Source organism: Natator depressus, chromosome 5 (assembly GCF_965152275.1).
Source record: "Natator depressus isolate rNatDep1 chromosome 5, rNatDep2.hap1, whole genome shotgun sequence".
Taxonomy (NCBI): domain Eukaryota; kingdom Metazoa; phylum Chordata; order Testudines; family Cheloniidae; genus Natator; species Natator depressus.
In genome coordinates, this window is record NC_134238.1 from 106,681,783 (window position 1) to 106,705,916 (window position 24,134).

Sequence of the window (24,134 nt, forward strand, 5' to 3'; positions counted from 1 at the left end):
CTGAAAACCAACTTTTCCAATACTAAATACAACAAAATAACCTTCATAAAATATAACTTTTCTCCATTTACAACTTTTTTTAAAGGATTAGTAACCTAGGCTTTTCAAGCATAGGAATCTGCGAAATAACTCCTAACGTGGACAGATTTTTTTAATACATAAATTAAGAAACTGGAGAGTTTTAACCCAAGTCCAGTTTCCAAACAAGGAATATTCTTGTTTACTTTAAAAATGGAAATGTCATATATTTCCATTATAACTGTTAAAAAGTTAGCTTTACAAACAAGGGTACTTTAATTAAAAAAAATTCTTAACAAAACTATACAGTGTACAAATTACTGTCTACAAGGTAGGTGGTTCATTAAGAAGATCCTCCGTTCTTCTCGCTACTTGCAGCTTCACAGATTCATTCACATATTTTCAATGGAGCTGCCCACCTGAACATCACCCCACAACTATATTGCTATAATTAATATTTTTGCCATGTCTTTATGTACAGTCTCCTTCACTGCCTTTTTTTTTTTTCCCTTAGTCAAGCCTCAAACGTTCATGTCACTCCAGGGGAAACACACTTCAGTGGCACAGCCATAAGGCTAGGGCTGCAAAGCAACTTAATAAAGGCAGAACAGTGCACATAGAACGGGGTGGCTTGATTTAGTCAGAATACACTTCCTGGTGAAGGAGGAGGCTAGAGACTGGATTTGAGTCCTCGATATTTTCTTAATCTTTTGACTTTTGAACTTAGGAAAAAAAAAAGAAAAGAAAAGAAAAAGAAAAGAAAAGGAAGTTTGGGTTTCTTTTATTCAAAACAGGCCTTTATATTAAAGAGGTAGGCAGAAAAACCCACAGAGTAGCTTAACATTCCACTGAGGAAAATTCATTCACACGGAGCGAGTTTGACTTAAAAAAAAAAAAAAAAAAGTCTGTGTTTGTAAGCTTGATTTGTTCACACCGTAGGTCAAAGATACATGAAAAGTTCAGTTAAGAGCATCCGCCATCTACAAGGATAAGCATCATTTAAATTATTGCACTTTATTGTCTGGACTTGCCTTGGTTTCATCCTGCTGTGCTAGTCAAAGTTTAAAGGGACATCTTACTGAATGGGATAATCAAATACAGTGCTCCAGCACATAACCATGCTTCAGAACTGTTATTAAGTGATGTGCTGAGAGAACAATACGCAGCTTATTTTATCAGGCCACAGCCTAAGGGATCCTCCAGGTGGTTACTACGTTTCAGTTAGTCTTAACAGCCGCTTACTTAGTGAATAAATTCACTTACTATGGGGCTCAGAAAAAGAGCAACATAAAGTTGGTTTCTTTTTTTTAATTTATCTAAATATAAATCTTGAGGATTTTTTATTTTCTATTTTCTCTCTCTATTGCCTTTTAGGCCTTGCCTACACAGCTTTCTTATAACACGTCCCACTGATACCGCTCCAATGGAGGTAGCAATGATGGTGGGTGCGCGAATGGAGACAAGGTGCTGGCATCTGCCATTGTTTTTAACTATATTGTCATCTAGACTTGCTCTGAGCAGGGTTGGATGACACAATAGTAAAAATGCCAGCACTTAAAAGCCACGAGAGCGTTCAGCAGTGCTACCGTTGTTAGAGCTGCATCCCAGTGGTAGACCAATAACGGGAAATTTCAAGACAAAAAGCTGGAATAGAAGCAGCCTTTATGGGCTCAGTTATCCCACAGGGGGCTCAATGCTCAGCAGTCTATTCTCCCCTGCATCCGAACCCCAATAAAAGGGTGTCTATTGATGGGAAAATGCTCCCTAAATTGAGCTGTAAAGTGGAGTCCTTATGTACATATGGTTTGCAGCATTAGGCCCACTGGTCTGTAAGATTTTACTTTACTTGAAATAAACTTTTCTTTACATTGTATTCTAATTCCATTCAAGCTACAGTACAGAACTGCAGCTTTCCATCTGACCTTTTGTATGTGAAGAAATTCTAAACCTGTGGCATCTATTTGCTAAGGTAGATGCCTGTGTTCAGATGATGTGTGTTAATAAACTAAAAAAGACTCCAACTCTTTGACATAGGGAAAAAGAGTATTCACCAGTCATTTAAATATAGAGCTCCAAATTCTCTGCTGGTGTTACTCCTTTGGAGTCAACTAAAATCAACGGCGTTACACCAACAAAGAATGTGGCCCACTATGTGCATCTCATAGAAGACAGTGTGTTTCCATGTCATTCTAGCTAAAAACACCCTCTAAAAGTGTACATTTTGGAATACCATATCTTTGCCATAAATGAAAGAGACTCAGTCTCGCTGTGGGTCTTGACCTCTCGAAATAAAAAAGTAAAACAATTTCCTCAAGTCAAGTCTGCCTCCAACAGAATCCTTTTTTTTTTTTTTTTTTTTTTTTTTAAATCCAGAAATGAGTTCAGCTTGCACCCCAGGTGGGAAGTTAAAAAGAGGGAACCTATTTGAAAGTTTGTCACAGTAGGCAGAACAGTCGCTTTGCAGCCCTTGCCTGGCTAAGGGTGCACGGCTTCACAGCTACACTGTAAAGTGTTAAAAATCCTCCCCACCCTCCCCAGAATATATATATATATATATATGTATATATATATATATGTATAAAAAAAATCCCCTGTCCATCTCTCAGTACACAAAAGGACCTCATCACACTGCAAAAATAGCAGTACCCACTTTGGTCAATTAAAACAAACAAAAAAAAGCATACATTATTCTTTTTTTCCTCTTTTAAATCTGTGTACTTACCTATAATAACCAATACAGCTAAAAGCACTACCTACATAGGCAAAACTTGGTATTGCATAATTCGTATAAATTTGAACCCCCCCCCCCCCAAATATTAATTGGAAGATGAAAAACATGAAAGGTTAATAGAAAAAACACCAAAATACTGAAAATATTGCTGGTCGATTACAATTTTTAAGCGGCAACTATACACAGCCATGATATGCTTTATAAATGTGAGATAAAGGGTATAACTGTCTAAAAAATCCATGATGTCACACTTTTTCCCCCCATCTGGAGTACAAAATATTTTGTCATAAAAATGGTAAAGATTTAAAATAATAAATGCAGCAAAACAAGTAGAGTGATGTCACTTTTTTTTTTTTTTTTTTTTTTTTTTTAAGATTTCAAGGCAAGGCACGTAATGTGGACATTATAACTTCGTGCAAATTAGGATTACTGGAAAGAGTATTTTTAATCAATTAATTAGTTTTAAGAGACATAGAGGCAAAATGGGTCTGCCCATGCACGTTACTGTTCTGTCAATATGAGAAATGTGTTGAACAAGGCTAATTTCTGAAAGCACCATGCAAGTTTTCAGCACCCTGTGATTAGACTTTTTTTTTTGAGAGTGCATGTTTAAATATATTTTACCCCCCACCCTGCTATTCCCAGTCTGTAAACTGTAAGCTTTGCCTTTGTGACATGGATTTGCCTTTTTCTTCGTCTCTATGATGCAGATTTTATAGAACTTTACATACACCCTATGGGTTATTGATGCAACCAGTAACTTTAAATAAATAAATCCTACCCCTCTATGGAGGCAGCAGCTAAACCAACATAAGTGCTGTGTTTCCATTAAATTCTTCTTCTCAGTGACATGATTTGTCTTGATTTAATGCCCTCAAAACTGAGGGGAAAATAAATTTGCACCAAGTAATTTTAAATTCTTTTTTTTTTAATCCCCTCAATTTAGAGTCCAAGGGCTGAAGGACTTATAATGATGTTCCCCTTTAGATATAATTTTTAAATTGCACTTGCCTCTGTAAGTATTTCTTTAGTGGGTAAAAAGGTAAATTAATTTTTACTGTTGCAAGAGGAGATAACACTTTTACCTACAGAGAGGCATTTCTTCCAGAGAGCCTGTGTTCATACTGACTTTGAAAATTCCAAACTAGGTAACATGCTAGAAACGGCTGGGGTCAGGGCCAAAGTTTAATAAATCTGTTCTGATAACTAAAGGCTACAGAGTTGTTCTTTTTTTTAAACTTTTAGAAATCAGAGTGTTGAGAAAACGGCTGTCTCACAGCCCTTGTCCTCTTGCAGCTCTGTTGCTGCCGCCTAGCCTTTGTTTTGTGAGATAACTAGGAATAGTGATCCCATGCGTAAACAACAAGAATACTAAACCAATAAAACTAGCTTATCATGCAAATATTAAGGCATCTAGAAAGTCAGTTAAAATATATTGTCAGAGACAGAACATCTATTTCCCAGCGGACTTCATATAACAAAGGCTACTTAGCAGGGGCTGCATTCTACCCATCAGTGAAATATCATCGACCCTTTTTATGTCATTACAGTTTCAACCTTAAGGGAATTAGTGATTGTAAATGCTGCAATTGCTGGTCTATTTTTCTTCTTTCTTCAGTTTCATTTTTTGTCCTGTCTTCCTTTCTTTTTTCTTTTTAATTTTTGTTTTGTTTCATTTTCCCTCAGTTGCTTGTTTCTGCTTGAAGGAAAGGCTCTCCAATTATGTTCAAACCATAATTTTGGACATTTGTCGGCAGGATTGGCGTCCTGTTTGATACTTGAAAAGGGACCAAGCTAGCCCAGGTACCAGGACTGTTGAGAGAGAGAGAGAGAACACAAAATAAAGATTAAGAATGTTGCAACAATACGATCATAAATTTGATTAAGACTCAGATTAGTATTCATTATAAATAACACTATTTAAGATAAATTTAAGATGGTAAATTTGTGAATGTCACTTGAACTTCAAGTGTGTACGACTTCCTTTGCAAACTCAACTGAAAGACAAAAGTAAATGTGTTAATATGAATTATTGTAATCATACACTAAATAGCCTGCTTATTCCATGAGAGCCCCAGACAAGTTAAAGAGGCAAGTTTATGGAGCAGGTAAAAAAACTACATTATGAGAACTCATAGGAAACTGCTGCTGTGATTTTAAGAACTAGTCAATCCCTTATAGTGTACATGTTATACTGCTTATTACCAGAACACAAAATACACATTTAATGTATAATCTAAATCTCTTCTGTGATTTAATACACCTTCTATCCCCTCTATCACACCATTCAACCCCTTTCTCCATTATATTATGTGCCTGTGAGGTGCATGAGTCCAAAATCAGAGCAGACTCTGACGAAGAAGAAATGTTTTTAGCTTTAATGCATGAAAACATACTTTTTAAAGACATCTTCAAAAGCAGGGTGCATTCCTTATTACAGTCCTATGGCAATAGCCAAGGAACAAATACTTACTGTCACATGTAGAAATTAGGACCATGAAGTCACAGTAGAGCAACATTTTCAAAAGTGCCTTAGTGACTTAGAAACCTACATATTCAATAGCACGGCTGTTACTCTGAAACATAGCACCTGTGTCACTAAGCAATCTAAGTCCCATTAACTTGCAATTTTTTACCAAGTAGTAACTATTAGTAATAAGCATTACACCCAGTGGCAAAGTATTTGCAAGATCAGCCACTTATTCATTCCAGGTCAGATTTCCAAAAGTGTACAGTGCTGACAATTGGGGCCAGATTTTCCAAAAAGCTCTTTTGAAAGACCTGAGCCCTCTGAAGATCCAGCCTTTTATGTAGGTGCCTAACAGGAAGCTGATAAATAAACAGGAAGCTCTTTGGAAAGTTTGGCCATATATTGTTCAGCAAACATAATCATGATAAGAGAGAAACCATTATATCAAATGGAAACATACATTCTGCGTCAGATTGTCAAAATGAGGTATGCACACCTGTGCAAGCAATTAATTCATACCTATTTTATTGCACCAAATGTACTCCAATACCCAGTGGGTGTGTGCACACTAGATATTTGCATACTCATGTAGCCATTTGGCACCTGTCTATTCAAGTGCATACAAGTCTAATCTGTGAACATACATTGTGTATCTGATATGTTCTTTTTGTGCAAAACATTTGTATATGCTTAACTTTGTAATCTGATACCCATATTATATTTTTGATGAGGGAAGCTATAATTATTTTTTCCTACCATTTCTGTGATCGTCCCTTCATGATCCTGTTTCCCCATATACATGCACATGCTTGGTTAGTGCTAATGTGAGTTAGGAGTATGCATTAAGGGGAAAACAGATCCCCTTTATCGATCTTAAAGTGTATAAATAATAATTACGATTATATTTGGCAGTTTGTGCAATCTTTTCAACTGTTGCTATCCAACTATAGAAAAGTATAATTATTTTGAAAAGTCCATTGAACATGTTCCTCAGGTAATCAATACTATGGGAAAAAGTCACCTTTTCCCTTTAGTCAAATATTGTTTTCTTCTTCATCTCTTTAACTCAGTTCATTTGGAAGTATACTTCTGTGTAATATAGAAACTAAAGCCAAAATTTCTAAATTGTGACTTAGATGTGAACTACATGTGCTCAGCACCTCTGAAAATCAGACCACAAGTTTTTAGATGTCTAACTTTACACACCCAAGTTTGAAAATTTTGGCTTAAATTCACAATCTTGCTCGCTTTGAAATCAATGGTAAAACTCCCATCGGAGCAAGATTGGTCTGCCTCAGTGAATTATATGGATCATGATCACCCTGAGATGTATGTAATAATGTCTATAGAAACAATACCACCCAACAGCATTTGCAAAATGTACAAATCCTTGAATGCTAATGTGTATCCCACTAGAAAAATGCCCACAAGTGCTGCTATTTTTCACATGAGTTTTTAGATCTTGCAAATCTAGTAAAACTTTATGATCATCTTAAATTTCCTATTTCCTCAAAAAATGTCTGTGAACTTTGGTGAACTCAATGTTTTATTGTTGTTTGCCTAAGAAAGAATTTTTATGCTCGATATTCAAAAATGGAGATAGTTACGCAACAAATCTTAAAACATGCACAAAGAGTTAAATCCATTTATACATGAAAGATTTGCCCCATATGATCTGATGAAAAGATTAGGGTTCCAAAAAAATATTCAATACCAAGATCTCATGTAAGAGGCTTAATTGTTTCAACCTCTCTCTCTTCATCTTCCTTCACTATTTGTGTCCCACAATGCATTTTTGTTCATTATCCCATTTTAATGTGAGCAATGTTAAAAATGCATTATGAGGTGACAGCTAGTAAAAACAACCAAAATGATTCCATGCTGATCTGTGTATAGGAAACCATAATAATAGAAAATTGCAATAAATAAATAAAAACATTCTAAAGAGAGACTGCTCAGGATTTGTGGTCTTAGCCACTTAAAACAGAAGAGAAACTAAAAGAATGTAAATTCTGTGGCAGATTCAACATGGGATTGGAAATGTAAATAATTTGCATTGCAAAGAAGAAGTCCAGATAAACTGCTTACAGGTTATCTTTTTGGAGAATTCACTGTGTACTTTAGTGGCTGGAAGTTGATCTGACTTTTTTTTTTTCAGTTGACAACCTCCTAATGACAACAGTATATGAAAGACAGCAGTTTATGTTGATAAAGAACAAATTACTATTTGTAGCAGCTTTCTTATCCAGCATTATACAGAGGAGACACAGATCTTTATTTTTTTGGAAAATGTTCAATAAAAATAAATTGTAGTAAGTGACTAATAGAACTGTTGCTGCAGTATAACTAACAAATTTAATTTAGATGTTTATTTAAACCTTTCAAACCTCCCATCTTACATTATGACCATGTCACAAATGCAGCATGCAATATATTTGTCAATACGGTTTATGAATCTTTGGGGAAGAATAAATCTCATAGGTTAACACTCTGCAGATTCCATATGAGTTTTATAAGCCTCTTACTACCAGTATGTAGGTTAAGTTAACAATTATACGATATAGATTGTTCTGGTATCCAGTTCATACTCTTAGGGAAAACAGTGCAAATAACTGAACAAATGGCAAAACATGCCAGTGCAATGGTATACAAGTGCTTTGATTAGAAATGGAATCACAGCATAGGTGTCTGATAATTTTTTATCTAAATTGAACTGCTGGGTAGTGGCTAGTTCTTCCCCCGGCAATGGAGGATTGTCCCTACAGTCTTTTCCAGCAATCTATCCTGCTTTCGAGCACTGGCACTTCTAGGTGAATGGTTTCAAGAGCTTTCAGAACTAGTCATGCATTTAAGGAGCAATTCTTATGAGAATTCAGTTTGATATAATGATGTTTCCTGGGGCAGACCTGTCCTACCACCTATAAATGGTCAATTTCAAGTATAAGAATATATGCAGGAAAGGGAAGGGAATTAAACCAAAATGGTGGAAATAAGAATAGTGCCTAATGCAATGGAGCCCCAGTCCAGGTTGGAACCAGTGAGTGCAGTGGTAATACAAATAATATTAATCAGAATGCTAAATCACAACTAACTCAGGCTCTTTTAAGCTGCAAGGTATTTGTGTCTGTCTTTCAGATTTTGAAGCCTCGTTACACTTTTGCATTTCTTACAGTAAAATGTATGATAAATGCAATTCAACTTTCAACCACCACTTGGTGGGTCAGATGCTTATGAGTGAAAACACTGATGGCAATTCAGTGCTCATGATATGTGCCCAAACAGACAGATCTGGAGATCAAGATCTTCCGTTTATCCACAGAACAGGCACAGACTGGATAGAAGTTCTCTGCAATACCCTGACATCATCCCTCCACCATGACTGGGAGGGAACTTCTGTGAGAGTAAGAAAGTTTAATCTCCACACCCATTACATCCATGGCTTTTCTGAAGAGATTCCTAACAAAAATGTCAAGTAGAGCTAATTGTGGCCCAAATTTTGCCTGGTTGTTATGTGGGTAGAAATGGTGTGAAGAGCATAGATAACTTTCCCTTCACCTCACCATTGTGTGATCTGATCAGATTGCCAGGCAGAATGGCAACCCCTGATCTCAGGAAAGCAGAGAAACAGCCCCCTCTCTCTTCCACAGGGTGCCCAAGGAGGGTAGAGAGAAGGCACATCAAAGCTGTGCCCATCACACAACAGGCAGATGAGCTGGCTTTGTGGGAGGAGGGGAGTGAGCTGCATGCTATAGAGAGTTGTAGAAGGTCTGTTGCCTCTGCAGCCCCAAACGGCAGCTCCCTATGATAGAATGCCTCCTGGTGCTCCCGTTGGGACAGAGCAGCTCCATGCTGTCCTTACTATCTGAGCTCCCTCTAAGCTGCGCGGCTACGCAGCTGCCTATTAAGCACTGTGCAGGAGCTCAGGGCTGTGGCAGGGAGAGATGCGTCTCTGCAAGCCCTGGACCTGCTGTGGCGTCCCTCCCCAGGCCCTGACCCAGCCCAACCCCGGACCTGCTGCAGCCGGCGGACAGGTGCCCCTCCCACAGCCCAGTCCAGCCCCAGCCGTGGCTCGGGGACGGTCACCCTTTCCCCGAACCCCAACCCAGCCCTGGACCTGCCATGGCCGGGGGACAGGCACCCCTCCCCTGACCCAACCTGGCCCTGCTGCAACCAGGGGAGAGGTGCTGCTGCGGGGAGAGAGAGCTGGAGGAAGTCCTCTCTCCCCACCATAAACCCGGGGAGCCCCACTGCACCCCAACCCTCTCACGCCCCAGCCCCACCCCAGAACCTGCACATCCCTGCCGGAACCATCACCCCCCCACACATCCCAACCCTCTGCCCCAGCTCTGAGTCCCTCATCCTTGGCCCCACCCCAGAGCCCACACCCACAGATGGAGCCCTCACCTCCCCGCATCCCAACCCTCTGCCCCAGCCCTGAGCCCCCTCCCACACTCTGAACCCCTTGGCCCTACCCTCACCACATGAATTTTGTTATGTTCACCAACATGGAGGTTATGTGTGACACATTACCTCCATATTGGTACACATAACAAAATTCACTCCGCACATGGGTGGGAAAAATTAGAGGGAACACTTCTTACTATGCAATCTGACTAAAAGATATCATTGAGCCCTGTGCTGGTAGGTTTTGTGACATGAATAACTGCCCGCTAGATAAGGGGATGAGCTACAAACTTGTTCCATGCCGTGTTGTTGTAGCTGTGTTGGTCCCAGGATATTAGACAAGGTGGGTGAGGTAATATCTTTTATTGGACCAACTTCTGTTGGTGAAAGAGACGAGCTTTCTAGCTTATGCAGAACTCTCCTTAAGGTCTGGGAAAAGTACCTGAGTTTCACAGCTAAATACAAGGTGGATCAGATTATTTAGCATAGGTAGTTAACACATATTTCAAGGGGTTTCTTGTATATCGCTGTCTGTAGAGTTCCACTGTTGAACCTCATCGTGGTGTCCAGGAGGTTGATGCTAGTGTGGGAGTGTTGTAGAGAGAGTTTAATAGATAGATGATGGTTGCTGAAGTTGTGGTGGAAATCTATGAGGGAGTTTAGGTGTCTGTACAGAGAATGAAAATATCATCAATGCATCTCAAAAAACCTGACGGCAGCCATCCAATACAAAAACAAAAAGGGGAACCAACTACAACTCCTCCACTACCCATAGAACACCACATCCAGGAGAAACCACAGCACCAAGACCCACCATATGGATTCTATGTGACACTCCAACATCATCAATTTGTTAAGACTACTCCTAATCAGAGCTGAATTATCTGTACTCTCCAAGGAACTGAACTACTGCCCCACCACAGGATCTGATACCATACTAACATGGGGAGAACCAGAAGAGTTCTTCTGCCCCCCCCCCCTTTTTTTTGAGAGAGATCAATGATATTTTCATCCTAGGTGTCCAAAATCCACAGACTGCCACACTTACCTTCACAGATTCAGTAACCATCCCAAGCACACCAAGAAATCTATTATCTACAGCCGGGCACTCAGATACCACAAAATATGCTCCAAGGAAAAAGTCCAGGTATACATCTTAGCATACTTAAAACCACCTTCACTAAACAAGGACACTCCACCATGGAAGGAGATAAAAGACAAAAACACCCTATCACCTGTGGGTGAACACTTTGAACAAAGTGATAACTCTATAGCTGACCTCTCAGTCCTCATCCTCAAAGGAAACTTGCACTACACCTTCAAAAGATGAGCCTGGGAGCTTAAATTAATAACTTTGCTAGACACTAAAAATCATGGACTGAATAGAGACACTGGGTTTATGGCTTATTACAACAATCTATAACCCACTAACACTCCCCAACCCATGATTGGAAAGGTGTGAATGGTCCCTGGAAACATGGTGTTAACTACTTGTGCTAAACAATCTGTTCCACCTTGTATTTAGCTGTGACGTTCTAAGTACATTTCCCAGACCTGAAGAAGAGCTCCGTGAAAGCTGGAAAGCTTGTGTCTTTTACCAACAGAAGTTGATCCAGTAAAAGATATTACCTCACCCACCTTGTCTCTCTATATGCATTCCATGTAAGTTTCTAAACAAGGTTACAGGATAAGCAGCCATCAGAAAAGAGCTTTCAGTTACATATCTAGATTCCAACCAGCACCGTTGTAAGGAGAGGCTACCAGTGTCACTACCAACTCCATGAACCATCATCCTTTCATAATAATGTTAATAGCAGCAGCAGCGGCCTTTTCTGGTAATAACTAGACTTTTCAACAATAGATGCGTTCTGCAATCATCATTTCTTTGTTCACAAATGTCATAAAACAGCAAAGACAAACTCTACCAGTGTCTTAGGGGTTAATAGTTTCCATTACAGTTTTCACATGTTAATGCAATCAAGATTTCACCCAGGATTTTCTTCTAAAAATACTAAGTGCTCTTTCAAGAATCCCTGATTAAAATATTACTGGAATTGACCATAAGCAGCACAGTATTTATATACAGTCCACTGTGGAGGTTATATTAATGTGAGGAGAGTAATAAACAAATTACTCTGTACTAAAGAATAAATGTAATCAAGACTTGCACCAATATCAAGTTAAGTCTCCAGCAGTTAATACTTCTGTTGTAAAAGCTTAAAAAGTCTCTGATACATGCATTTTCTGATCTCTTAAAAAGCAGACCTAAAACAATGGTGCCCAAACTTTTCTTGTCACACCGCCCCTCACCCGTAATGTAATTTGTCCGCGCCCCACCTCCATTACTGCACATTTGGCTCAGCAGCGGAGCTTGCGGTAAAGGCAGAGCTGGGAGCAGAACTGGAGCTAGACAGGGAATGAGGACAGAGCTGGCCTGTGGGAGGAGACAAACTGCAGCTGAGGGTGGAGTGGAGCTGTGGCTGGTGCAGGAGCTGGGCTGGGAGCACAATGGTGCTGCGGCCCTGGCCGGAGCTGGGCTGGGTGGCGCTACCTCCCCGCTCCCCATGGGGGCTGACACAGGCCCTGCCATGGGCCCCTCCCCCCAAACATTCCTTCATGCCCCCCCCAGGGGGCATGCCCCACAGTTTGGAGACCACTGACCTAAAATATCATTTCTAGATGCAGCCTTACCACCTTTTGCTATGATCATATCAGCTCTCACAAGCTAATCATGGCCAGCCTAGATCAGTACTTTGGCTAAAAGAGCTAGCAACACCTTGATGCTGAAGGAAGTGATGTTGACAACGTAGCAGGGATGCTCTACCTTCTGAGTCAGAATTGAACCAATGCCCCAGCACAGCAATAGAGGGCAATGTACTATTTGAAAATGCTCTCCTTCAATTGAGACATGAAGCTAAAGTTCCAAACACTTGTGGACATTAAGATTATATGCCACTTTGCAGGAGTAGTGGTGTTAACTCCAGTGGCCTGGCTAAATTCCAATTTGGTTATTTCTTCCTCTATTAATTCTCCCTTGAGTTTCTCTTGAGTACGGTACTTTCTGTCACTCTCTGTCCTGAACTGGTGTGTGAGCAGTTAGCTTGTGCAGTTAAACAGCTGCCACATTCTACCTCAGAAGTGGGTGTTCATTTAAGAGATACTATGTTAAGTATATCTCTGCTTAACTTAGGAAGCTTTTTATACTTTAGTTGGGCAGAAATCATCCTCTCGATCTAGCAGATGGATGAGATGTAAATTCCACAGGGAAGTAGAGGCAAAGGAGTTCTGCTTCTGAGGCATTGTTTTCCCTCTCATGGACCTGAAGAAGTTTCTCTGTGAGTTTAGAGTGAAAAACAGGTGAAGGGGGTCAGGAGACATGCATCCTCCTATGAATACCACAAAAAGTGCTCAGCACAGTTAGCTCAGACTGAGATTTTGGTGCACGTCCACTCTGCACTGTGTACCCTGACTAGGTTGAGGGAGGGTGAGATTGCCTGGGGCAGCAACTGGCTGGAGAGCTAGCTGCCATGAAGCTGAGGTTGGTGGGAGTTCCCAGGGACAGTGCAGAGGCACAGGGTTCCTAGTAGACACAGAGATACATGGGTTTTGGGGTCCCTGCAGTAGGGCTGGTGGGTAGAGGAAACAAACGAATGAGATCTAACAGAGTCCTTCACCAAACACACATGAATGTTTTGCACGGGATGATTTGTTTCTTTTATGTGAGCTAAACCTCTGAGAAAAACAGATTCTGTAATTTCAGGCAAACATATGTGGCCAAATAAATAAACAACAAGAAAACAGGAAAATTCCACTTAACAATAAAAGTTTGCAATGCAGCAAAGGAAAGGTTAACTAAAGGGCTGCATTTCAGCACCCAAACTGGGTATTCCTGTTCTCTAACATGACACTAATTTTCTTTTTCAAAACGTTGAATAGAATTTTTTTTTAAAGCTAATCATTTCAAGCTAAAGCATTTTATACTTCTTTTCTTCTTCCACAACTAACTTTATCATTTAAAACAGTAATTTATTACATGCTATGTGTTAGCACTTTGGTAAACACAATCAGAAGTTTCTTTGTTTAGTAAACACAACACTAAATGCAAGTGAACATCTTGTTTGCCACACACAAAAAAAGTGCACTTTTATTGCTTAAAATGAAACAACTTGAGATAAAATGGCTAGTAGGTAAAATTCCAGAGTCACTAACGAGTTAAAGGTACAGTTTACACTTGGGAATTTTCTGTAAATGCTCCTCCTTCCCTAAAACTGCTGCCAAAAATCATCTGACAGGAAATGTAAGATTAAGTTTGTCCTACCTAAGTGAACAAAGAGTGCTCAGAACAGGCAACCGGTTTACTGCAGAGCGGGAACTTTCCTAATCCTGCTGGAATCTGCAGTGCTACTCAGAAAATATCACTGGAAAAGTTGTTTTCTTTACTCAACATCTTGTCTCTAGATCACCTCATTTTGGTTGCACTGCAGATCTTGCTGATTCTCCCATAAAGGTTAACTTAAAGCTCCAAACATAATCATGTGGAAAATGGACATTATTGATTCCTATGGTCCATTGTTCCCCCATTCTAAGTCCCTGAAGTTCAAGTTCAATCTGGAATTACATCATGTCTGGTTTCTCCTGGTTACCAGACGGCTTGAGACGTGACCACAGCTACAGAAAAAACAAACAGCCTTCTTCACGCTTCGGCTCCCCTATCGATTCAAACATAAACTTTTTTTCTTTCTCTCAAGTATGCTTCAAGTATGGAGCATGGTTAATTTAGAGATTAAGTTCCAAATTAGATTATCTAATGGCATCTTAATGGATTGCTGACCCATTTCCTGTGGGATGGCAGCATGCAAGTCTGGCTGGAATACAATTAATTTCTTAGGAAGTGTTCTGAAGATGTTTGCCTAGATGGAAAGGAAACATAATGTTCTGCACATCTTTCTTTATTACTGAGTTGGGTGAAACTATAAGAGATAGCGATTTAAATTGAAAAAGACCAGAAATCCTTGCATTTGTCTGCTGTGAATACTTTTATCACCAGAAGATTTTCACTTCTTTGTTCTTAGTTTCAAAAGTTGAGTTTGTACTTTTATCCCAAACAAATATGAACTGTGGAAATAAAATAAAAAGTCCTTGATCTAACAGGTGTGTTTGTTGCTCAGATGTGTTAACTTTTTTTAATACAACAGATAACTACAGAAACACTTAGTGATAATTCAGTTGTTAGTGACTTTGTATGTTCACTAGATTCTAACAGACACAAGGTAGTGTGGTATGGAAAAGACTCCAAGCAATTTCCACTTCCCCTCCCACTCCCCCACGAACTGGAGATTATTCCATTCAACTGCCTTATCTGCATTATTATCACAGCCCCAGAGTAGTGCTAGGGGCAAAGAGTGCTGCTTAAAAAACTGAACATTTTGAACACCCCTACAGCTAAAGCTGAAAAGGAAATTCAGCACTCTGAGAATAAAGCTCCCCTCAGGAGCTCCAGGAACAAACCAGCTGTTGTACTGTACTTATGTGTCAAGATAACAAACTGAAGGCAGGAAATGCTAGCCTAGTGCATTTGCCTGGGTAGTGTAAATGTAATGTTAAAGTAACAGTTAACCCTTAAGAGCAACAGTTTTTTAAAAATATAAATTATAGTAGTTGAGAATAATAGGAAAATTAACAATATCTGTGATAAAATGTATATTTTACCACTAGTGGTTTGTTTACAGTTTGTGAAAGGCTTATTGGGAAATATTCAAATCTAGTATACAAAGGCCCAATCCTGCATCCCTTTGTTAATCATGCTGGAGTCAATGTGACTAACCTTGTGGGTAAATAATGGTTAGTGGATCACGCACCCAGCCCATATGTTTCACGGAGTCCTTCTCTCACTCACTCATGGTTTAAGTTTTACTTGCATCCATTTTTGTTTACTGTGCAGTGCTTGAAACTTTATTTTCCAACTTGAGTCTAACTATTTGCAGTTACCTCAGCAAAGGTCTGAATGACCTTTGTTTAGATAAGTTCTAAATCATAGATGTATCATAGAATATCAGGGTTGGAAGGGACCTCAGGAGGTCATCTAGTCCAACCTCCTGCTCAAAGCAGGACCAATCCCCAATTTTTGCCCCAGATTCCTAAATGGCCCCCTCAAGGATTGAGCTCACAATCCTGGGTTTAGCCGGCCAATGCTCAAACCACTGAGCTATCCCTCCCCCCTATATTATCTTCATCTGTACAGCAAAAAGAATGAAGTATAGGGTCCAGATTCAGTGAAGCACTTAGGCACGTGCTTAATTTTAGGCATTATATAAATGGGATTACTCATATGCTTAATATTAAGCATGTGCTTAAATGATTTTCTGAACTGAGGTCCTAATGTTCAGTGCAAACAAACACATCATATACCAATAAATAGATAATAAAAATGTTGCCAGTCTTAGGCAATCATGGTACCAGGAGCAAAATAAAATTACTTCCAACTATTATATTTAAAACCTGTTTTTGTTTATTGTTGAGGGTGTTGAACAGATGTTTTATGTAAACTTCTCCTTCACTGACACCAATATGTTTATTTTAACCAACTGAAGGATACATCTAAGTTTGTATAACTATCCATACACATAACTACTCTGCTTTTTTTGAAAATACGCACACTGAGGACTTAAGTTTCTCATTTCGTATAACTCACGTTGTCTTTCTCTAGTGATTTTAGAAGTTGATGTTTTTGAAAAATATATATTACTATTCCTTCAGAAATTACATCAGGCTTGTCGTTTTACTAGAAAAAAATTACCAGTTAGTTTTAAAATCTATAGATCATTTAGCACTGTTTGGCATGACTGGCAGCCAATGATAAGACGAAGTATACAAAAAGAACAAGCATAGGGACCCTGTCACCTCTCACCCTCTCAGAGGGTGGTCCTCCCCAAGTTGGGGATGGGGGAGGTCACTGACAGTGCAGCATGGAGAAAACTTTCAATGTGGTCACTTCTATCACCTGATCTATGCACACACAGAAAAGCTCATTTTCAGGCACCACCAACTCTTTGACCTCAGTGAGTACAAGTATTCAACAAGACTTCTCAAAAAACAGTGCACCACAACATATTCGTTGTTGCAACTTAAAACAACCATGAAAGCCTTCTATAAAAAGTCACTCTATTTACTATCCAAATGAGTATTGCAGATTTGGAGGAAATGCTGATCAAACAAGTTTGTGGGAGAAAACTTTTCCATTTTCCTTTTTAACAAGGAAATATTGCTTTACCAAACATTCAAAAAGAATTTATTGCTCCAAGGTTTCTTTCTTGTAATGATATAAAGACTTTATCAAGAAAACTACCCACTTGTTATCGTATCTCCCATTTATGCTTTTATGTTTTCTTTTCCACAGATGTTTGAAAAGAGTATCTGTATCCCAAAGGCTACATTTTAAAAATAACCCTCACCTACATGTGATTACATGTCTTTTTTCCCCCTCCTCTCTTTTAGCAACTTACAGCCAAGGAGCACGTTTGGTAGGCATGACAACTGAAGTCCACAATACACTGGGCCAGATCCTCAGCTTGTCTAGCTCCAATGATGTCAATAATACTACACTGATTAACACTATCTGAGAATCAGGTCCACCAATGACTAGCTCACAAACTGAGAGTTCTTGTCCAATCTACAGTCTCCTATTAATGTTCTGAGAAAGCTACACACTCTGTGTGTGTGTGTGTGGGGGGGAAATAAGTTACACTCTGTGCTATAGTCGCTCAGTTTGGATTCATAATAATACAGAAGTAAGAATAAAAATTATTCTTAATAATACAGAAGTAAGGATAAAAACTACCAATTATCATGTGATGGGGATTTATAATGTGAATCAGTCCTTGAGGAGTTGAGGTGAACCCACTAGGTTAACTTTCCATTCATTGTACTATTTGATTTTTGACGTGAAAAACTGTTCTTTTGGCCACCTTGCTCTTTCAACATGATTTCAGAATTCTACCAGACTCCAAAATTATTAGAAAAAAAGTACAGAAAATACATGCAATCAAGCAAGTAACTAACTGCTGGAAGGTCATTTGTTGTGTAATATTGGTACAGCAATACTAGTTTAATAGTTTAAACTTTGGATTCATGTACAGCACCCAACTTTCCATTTCAAATATCACATTTCCAAACTGATACTAAAAAAAAACTTTTAGCATCAACAGTAAAACAGTATGTCATCTAGTATACTGCACAGCAAGATTTTATGTATCCAACCATACTCACACACATATGTACATGAATTATTTGGAAGTGATAGCAATGATACATTGTCATATTTGTACACACATACCTCCGAGAGGTATATAACATTATTTTAAGTGTAGGGAGAGATTGCTTCACCTGTTAGGGACCAAATCTGCAGGCTTTTCCTCATATGTATAACTTCCCCCCAGTGAGGTAAATCAAAGGGAATTCTGCATATTCTGCATAAGAACTGAAAGACTGACATATCTCATAATGGTATTGCTTATTATCTTTCACCTATTTTTAAACACACACACACACACACACACACCCCCCTACTACTACCATAACCAGTAATACATGTAATATATGTGTAATTGATTCTGTACCAATAGCTAAGGTTTCTCTAGCATGCAAAGAAAATAACTACTTTTCATGAATAATGAATTCTAATTGTTTTGTATTTTAGTTTATAAAGGATATGGTTTACATCTTACCTTCGTGTGCATGTTAGTGACCTAAATCTATACCAATTGTCCCAAACTTGTTATTCCGAATTACTTCTATGGATAGTATGATTATTCATTCCCAAAATAGCACCCACATCAGAGAACTGCTATACTAGTCACCTATTGTTTTTAATCATACTGTCTTTTGCATATTAATCTGTAAGCCCCAAAATATATTACTTTAGTTCTTTAAACTGTGATTCGATTTTTTAAGTCCTAAAATCTGCAGTCCTTTAAAAATACAAATGCCTTGCACTTGACAGCAAACATTTGGCATCCCAGGTACTTAACTATAGTATATTCTAACAGTTCAATTTACATTAAAGATAATGTAAATGTGTATTAAAGAAATGTTATACATAGATGTTTTGGTTAAAATTTTGACATATATTCCTTCTTGGAGGCCTGCTAAAAACAGATACTGCAGCTCAATGTAACTTTTTTAGATGTAGTGTAGCGTTGGAAATAATTAAAATGTTACCTTTGCCAAGTAATTCCCAATGTATCCTCACTGGCACTGGGGTATAAATGCCTGCCGTTTTGATTCATGGTCCAGTCACAAATCCTCAGCTGTCAATTGAAACCTAGCAGTCAGATATGGATCGAGCAGTACTACAGATTTTAGTATTTAAATGAATACATGCAAACTAGTACTGTACATGGCACAAACCTTACTTTCCCAAAAAGTAACTTAAAAACAAACAAAACCCCCAAAAACCAACAAAAACCCATTACACTGAAAAATAAAATTCCTATTTTTTTTTAATTTTAAGAAAATGCTACTTTAATACGCTCCTCTATTAATAAAGCATAAAAGATAACTAGTGTTTAGCACATAACAATTAGCCATTATTAGATTACAAACTGAGCTGGAATAAAAGAAAATGTTAATATTCAATAGTGAAATATTTTAAGAAAGAAAATCAAAATGCTGTGTTTTATATGCAATGTACTAAGTAATCTGTACTAGGTAAAGGTCAAAAATAATCAATATCTTGAAGCATGCATTTGGTGAATCATAGAAGACATGCAATTTATAGAAAAAATCCCCAAATTACACAAACTATATGCCTTTATCTTACTGTTTTAGAAGGGTAAATGTATTTTGTAATAGAGGTTTATTAATTTAGTGTTACTGAAAGTGGTATTACTTAGCAAGAGGTGATAAGATAATCTAATCTTGTTCAGGACTCAAAATAATAGCATTTAAAATACTTTATTATATTTAAATATAGTGAGGAATGCACTAAATGTAAGCTGAAACAAATTCTTCCCAGATCCCCAAATCATCAGTTCTGCCCTTCACAGATTGTTCGTGTAACCCTATACAGCTCTGTTTGTTTAACAGCTGCCCTACAGTGCTAGCAGATTTATTGAAAAGATATACTGCTTATTTTTATGTTTAAGAAAGTAAACTTATGTGGCTTGAGACGAAAACATACAAAAAGCATAGTTTTTAACCTCTGCATAGCAATGCTATAAATAAATTACTGTACATCTTGCATAATACACCACTTCAAATTAAAGATAACTTGATCACTAAGATTAATTGCATAAAATGCATCTTGTTTTCTCCATGCAAGTTTTAAGTGCTTTTAAAAGTTGCAGACTATGGCAAACAAACTAAAAGAAATTATTTACACAGTAGCACAATTAACTACAGTCCTTTCCTGATAAATACATATGTTAAAGACAAGACCATATTGCAGTCTTGACTGTTACACTAATAAGTTTCCTGCAGCTGAGGTTTGAGAAATGGAAATGCTAGTCTGTTTTCATAAGGTTTGTTTCTTGTTTGTTACCTAAAGAACTCTAAGAGACCTTCTGAAGTCTATTATAAGCATGACTAAACTACATTAAAGTAACCAGAAAAGGAAACATTCAGTCCAAAAAGTTTGCTAGAGTGTAACTGTAAAGAATATATTAAATATGCTCAAAGAAAGGGGTAGGTGTGTGCATTTTTCCGTAGTCACTGTATGAAACTATTTTATAAGCACTATTTTTATTCTGAAGACATAATAAAATATATCTGTTCAAATACTCTAGCCAGTAGTATAATGGTTATATTTGTGCTACAATACTTAAGAGCATTTTCATTATAAAAGCATATTTTAAAGGCTTACAACTTGGTTATAAAAATTCACTTTCAGCTGAAACATGATGTCTAAAGTTTTAAAAATGGAAACTATTTTTTCCTTTTTACAAAATTTAAACCAAACCATCCAAACAAAACTCTTTGGCCAGTTATAAGCCATAAGAATGCCAAAACCAGAACTTATTGCTGCTGAATGATTTTATGCACTTGTCTAACTCAAAAATCTGGCAAACAATTAGTTTGTATAATAATCTAACTCCTTTTGGTATTTGAGGAAAACAATAAATGTCTGATACATTACAGTTTAATAAATCAGCTACTGTGCATAAGCAATAATTTTCCTCCTGCAGTTTTCATATAGATTTTAATATGTACAACAAATATCCTAAATGTGTAATTACACAAACTCTAAGAGCTTTTTGAATCTAATTCATAAATGCTATTGACACACTTTATTTATTATGCACACACCTCTTCATAATTTGTAACCAGAGAGAGGGAGAGAGAGAGAGAGAGAGGGAGAGAGAGAGAAAGAGAGAGGACATGCATACATACATACAGATATATAGATACATACAGGGCCAGATCCTCAGCTGGTGTAAATTGGTATACTGTAAATTCATCTGTCCCACCATATATACACATGTGCTAAATTAGAGAAGCATGTGATAAATAATTCTATCATGAGCCTAGAAATGCAGCACCTGTCTACTAAACCACTTCCATGTGGCTTAAGTTTAATGTTCCAAATCTCTGAGCAGCTTCAAACAGCCGCCATTTTGTTTTCAAAATTAACCTACAAGGGAAATGTTTCCTCTTTTCTACTCCTCATGTAGAATTTCCTCTCCAAAATCACCATCTAGAGACCCGTATGACAAAGATTTAGTTTGGGGTCAATAATAGCCATAGAAATATCACTTTAAAATCTGATATCCTGTGTCCCTGCCAGGGTAGAAATAGTTTGGCATCTTTACTCCAGGTCAATGGGCTGGAGTAGTATAAAGGGGGCCTAACAGCCCCAATTCCGGGAGGGAGAAGATTTCCATGGAGCAGGCAATGTGAAGACAGCAGTAAAAAGGCAAACATGTCCTCAGAGGGCAAGCCCAGAGGAGCCCCTTAGCTCTCTTCCTTCCCCCAGGACTGAGAGGTCTTTGCTGCACCTCTAAGAGGTGCCGCCCAGACTCTCATCTGGGAACTTCATGCCACTGAAAAGGGAGATTTCCAGCTTTGTAATGGGACACACAACACTTGCTTCTAGCTTTGGAAGTACCTGAGACATTGGAGTTTAGTATTATGACTATTCTGTGTTAATTTAGGTCATTCTGGAGCCAGGGAAAGGCCAGCAGCCCCCAATGTAACTTATAACTTCTTATGTAACTAAACTTACATTTAGTGCACCTAAGGGCTGCACTAAAATTATGCAAGCTGCAAATGCCATTGCGTTACCTAGAGATCAGATAGATAGAACACAGTGCACTTCACTCCACCCTGGAACACGAACTTGAAAGACCTTCTATGTAGAGGATGGGGGAAGCAAGTGGCACAAAGCTGCCTGTATGCCACTCAAGGATTTCCCTCTGTCAGGGAGAATCTCTGGTTGCTCCTTTACGACAAGCTCTCCTACCACTTTACATCGCTGAGGTGGCACAAAGCAGCCTGAGCCAGAGCCAAGGATCTGACCCTCTAGTTTGACCTCCCCCCCCCCTTTCTCTCAGCTGGACTTTTGTTAACTAAGGCACCCTGGTGTTCAAGAAAAGGGATTCAAGCAATTGTCCCAATCAAACATTTTACAAGCTTTCTAAAACATTTCTACATAGGTATTCCCCTCTCAAATATGTTTCTTATATGGAATATATATATATATGATGGTGTGACACACAATCAAGTGTTTTAAATTCCTCTCTCACAGAACCACATACAAGAAGGACAAGGAAAATTATCCTCAGGAGAAAAAAATTGCCTCTCAATGAGCCTAATTCTGGAGTTGCCGGGGGGAGAGGCAAATGTACCGAAAGCAGGGTAAGGCAGCCTTAACGGGCCTTGTAGGCACACCCATTACTACCCCTGGAATACACCCCCACTCCAACTCTTACTGAGTGGGAAGGGGCACAGAGTCTGTAGAGACTGCCTCCCTGTGCTGGGAGTAATCCTCAGGGGGGCATGTGATTGCTCCTCAGCCCTATTATGTCAGTGCAAAGGGGCCACAGGGGCAATCCTGATTTGGACCCTGAATGTTTACTTTGAATCTCCTTTCTCTTTTTAGTTTACGTTGGACACTTGGGGAGTACAATCATCCTGCAGAGTTTTAGCCACACAACCCTCATTTACATTAGAGTTACAATCCCACGATTCAAACCTTTAAATAATTGTAAGGGTTAATATTTAAGCAGGCTTTATATTTTGACATTTTAATAAAGTGACTAATATTAATCTTCATTTCATGCCCCTTTGATCATCAGTAAAAGTAAACATATATTTGAAAGAGTGCGTGAGTGAGTGATAGGAGACTGCTATGATTTTTGTTATTTGAGAAAGCCCATAAAGCTAAACATTTGCATACTGTCATTGTTTTGACTGAAACTTCCTTTAAATGTGTTTCCTTTCCAGCAAGCATATGTGAAAGGTGACCTCTTATCCATTTACATACCTCCCTGGTAGTCATGTGATCAAGTTTTACGTCAAACTGTCAATTATGATAAGAGAGACAATAAGAACAGCCTAAGTGTTGATAACCTGTTTCCTGACTTTACTGAGAAGTTCTGTTTAAGAGTCCACTTGTGTTCTTCTTTCAGTCTTTTGCCTGAAGCAAAAGCAAGGTGCATCGAAAACATTTTAAAACCAAAACACTGTTTTCAGTGGTCATTTCAGTTTACATTTTCAGTGATACATGGTATGAAGGGCCTTCCATTCTGAACAGCATAATGCAACAACTAAAGGATGCATATGGAAAGAACAACTTCCTACTGGAGAAACTGCTTGAAAAGAGTAGTCTTGTGTGGAGGAAACAATTAAATAAGATCAAAAGCTCCTAACAGTTTTCTAGTTTTAAAATACATTTATGATGTCAAAAATATTTCTTATCATCATATACATGGTAACATGACTCCTTAATAAATGTCAAAGCTGTGTGAAAATCATGCATAACATATACCACACCCTTAAAGCCCAATCCAGTGAAATCCATGCAGCTGTATTAAGTAATGCAAGGATCTGAGGAGTTTAGCAGCTCAGTTATTGGCCCAATATTAGTTAGTGTATATGAAAAAGTAAAGTTTTAAAGGTTACTAGTATCACAGGCTGATAACTTCGTCACTAAAACCATTTGTCTTTGCCTGCCTGTTTTCTTAATGAAAGAATGAAAATGTCCTCCCATTTACTTTTTCTAGAAGCTCAAAGATGTTTTAAAAGTTAAATAATTAAGGATAACAATATCATGGCCAAGAGCAAGTACTCTTTTGGTTGATTTCTTCAGTTTCAATAGGAAGCTTACCAATTGTGTTGCTGTTACCCTTTATATGCTATGAACACAAAGATAAATCTTTTCTTTTCTTTCTTTAAATAGGCAAAATCCAGGATTGGTGTTTCTAGCAGTATAACAACTTTAAATCCAGAAGCAATTCTGATCAGACACTAAGAAGCCTATAGTTTCAAGGATATAAAGTTTGTATTTTGTGAATTCAC

At 38.2% G+C, this 24,134-nt stretch overlaps 1 protein-coding gene across 12 annotated transcripts in view; it reads right to left on the minus strand.

Annotated features, from left to right (window-relative positions):
- Positions 1-905: 905 nt before the first annotated feature.
- Positions 906-24,134, minus strand: part of NFIB (nuclear factor I B) — a 334,297-nt gene continuing 311,068 nt past the window's right edge. For 8 of the 12 annotated variants that reach the window (XM_074953399.1, XM_074953409.1, XM_074953400.1 and 5 more), the window contains 2 exons: positions 18,840-18,928; positions 906-4,561 (listed from right to left, as the gene is read on the minus strand). In XM_074953399.1, the coding sequence (XP_074809500.1) occupies positions 4,432-4,561; positions 18,840-18,928 (219 nt within the window). In that variant the 3' untranslated portion in view covers positions 906-4,431. The remainder of the gene's footprint in view (positions 4,562-18,839; positions 18,929-24,134) is intronic. The other 4 variants (XM_074953411.1, XM_074953406.1, XM_074953408.1 and 1 more) reach the window with 1 other exon arrangement.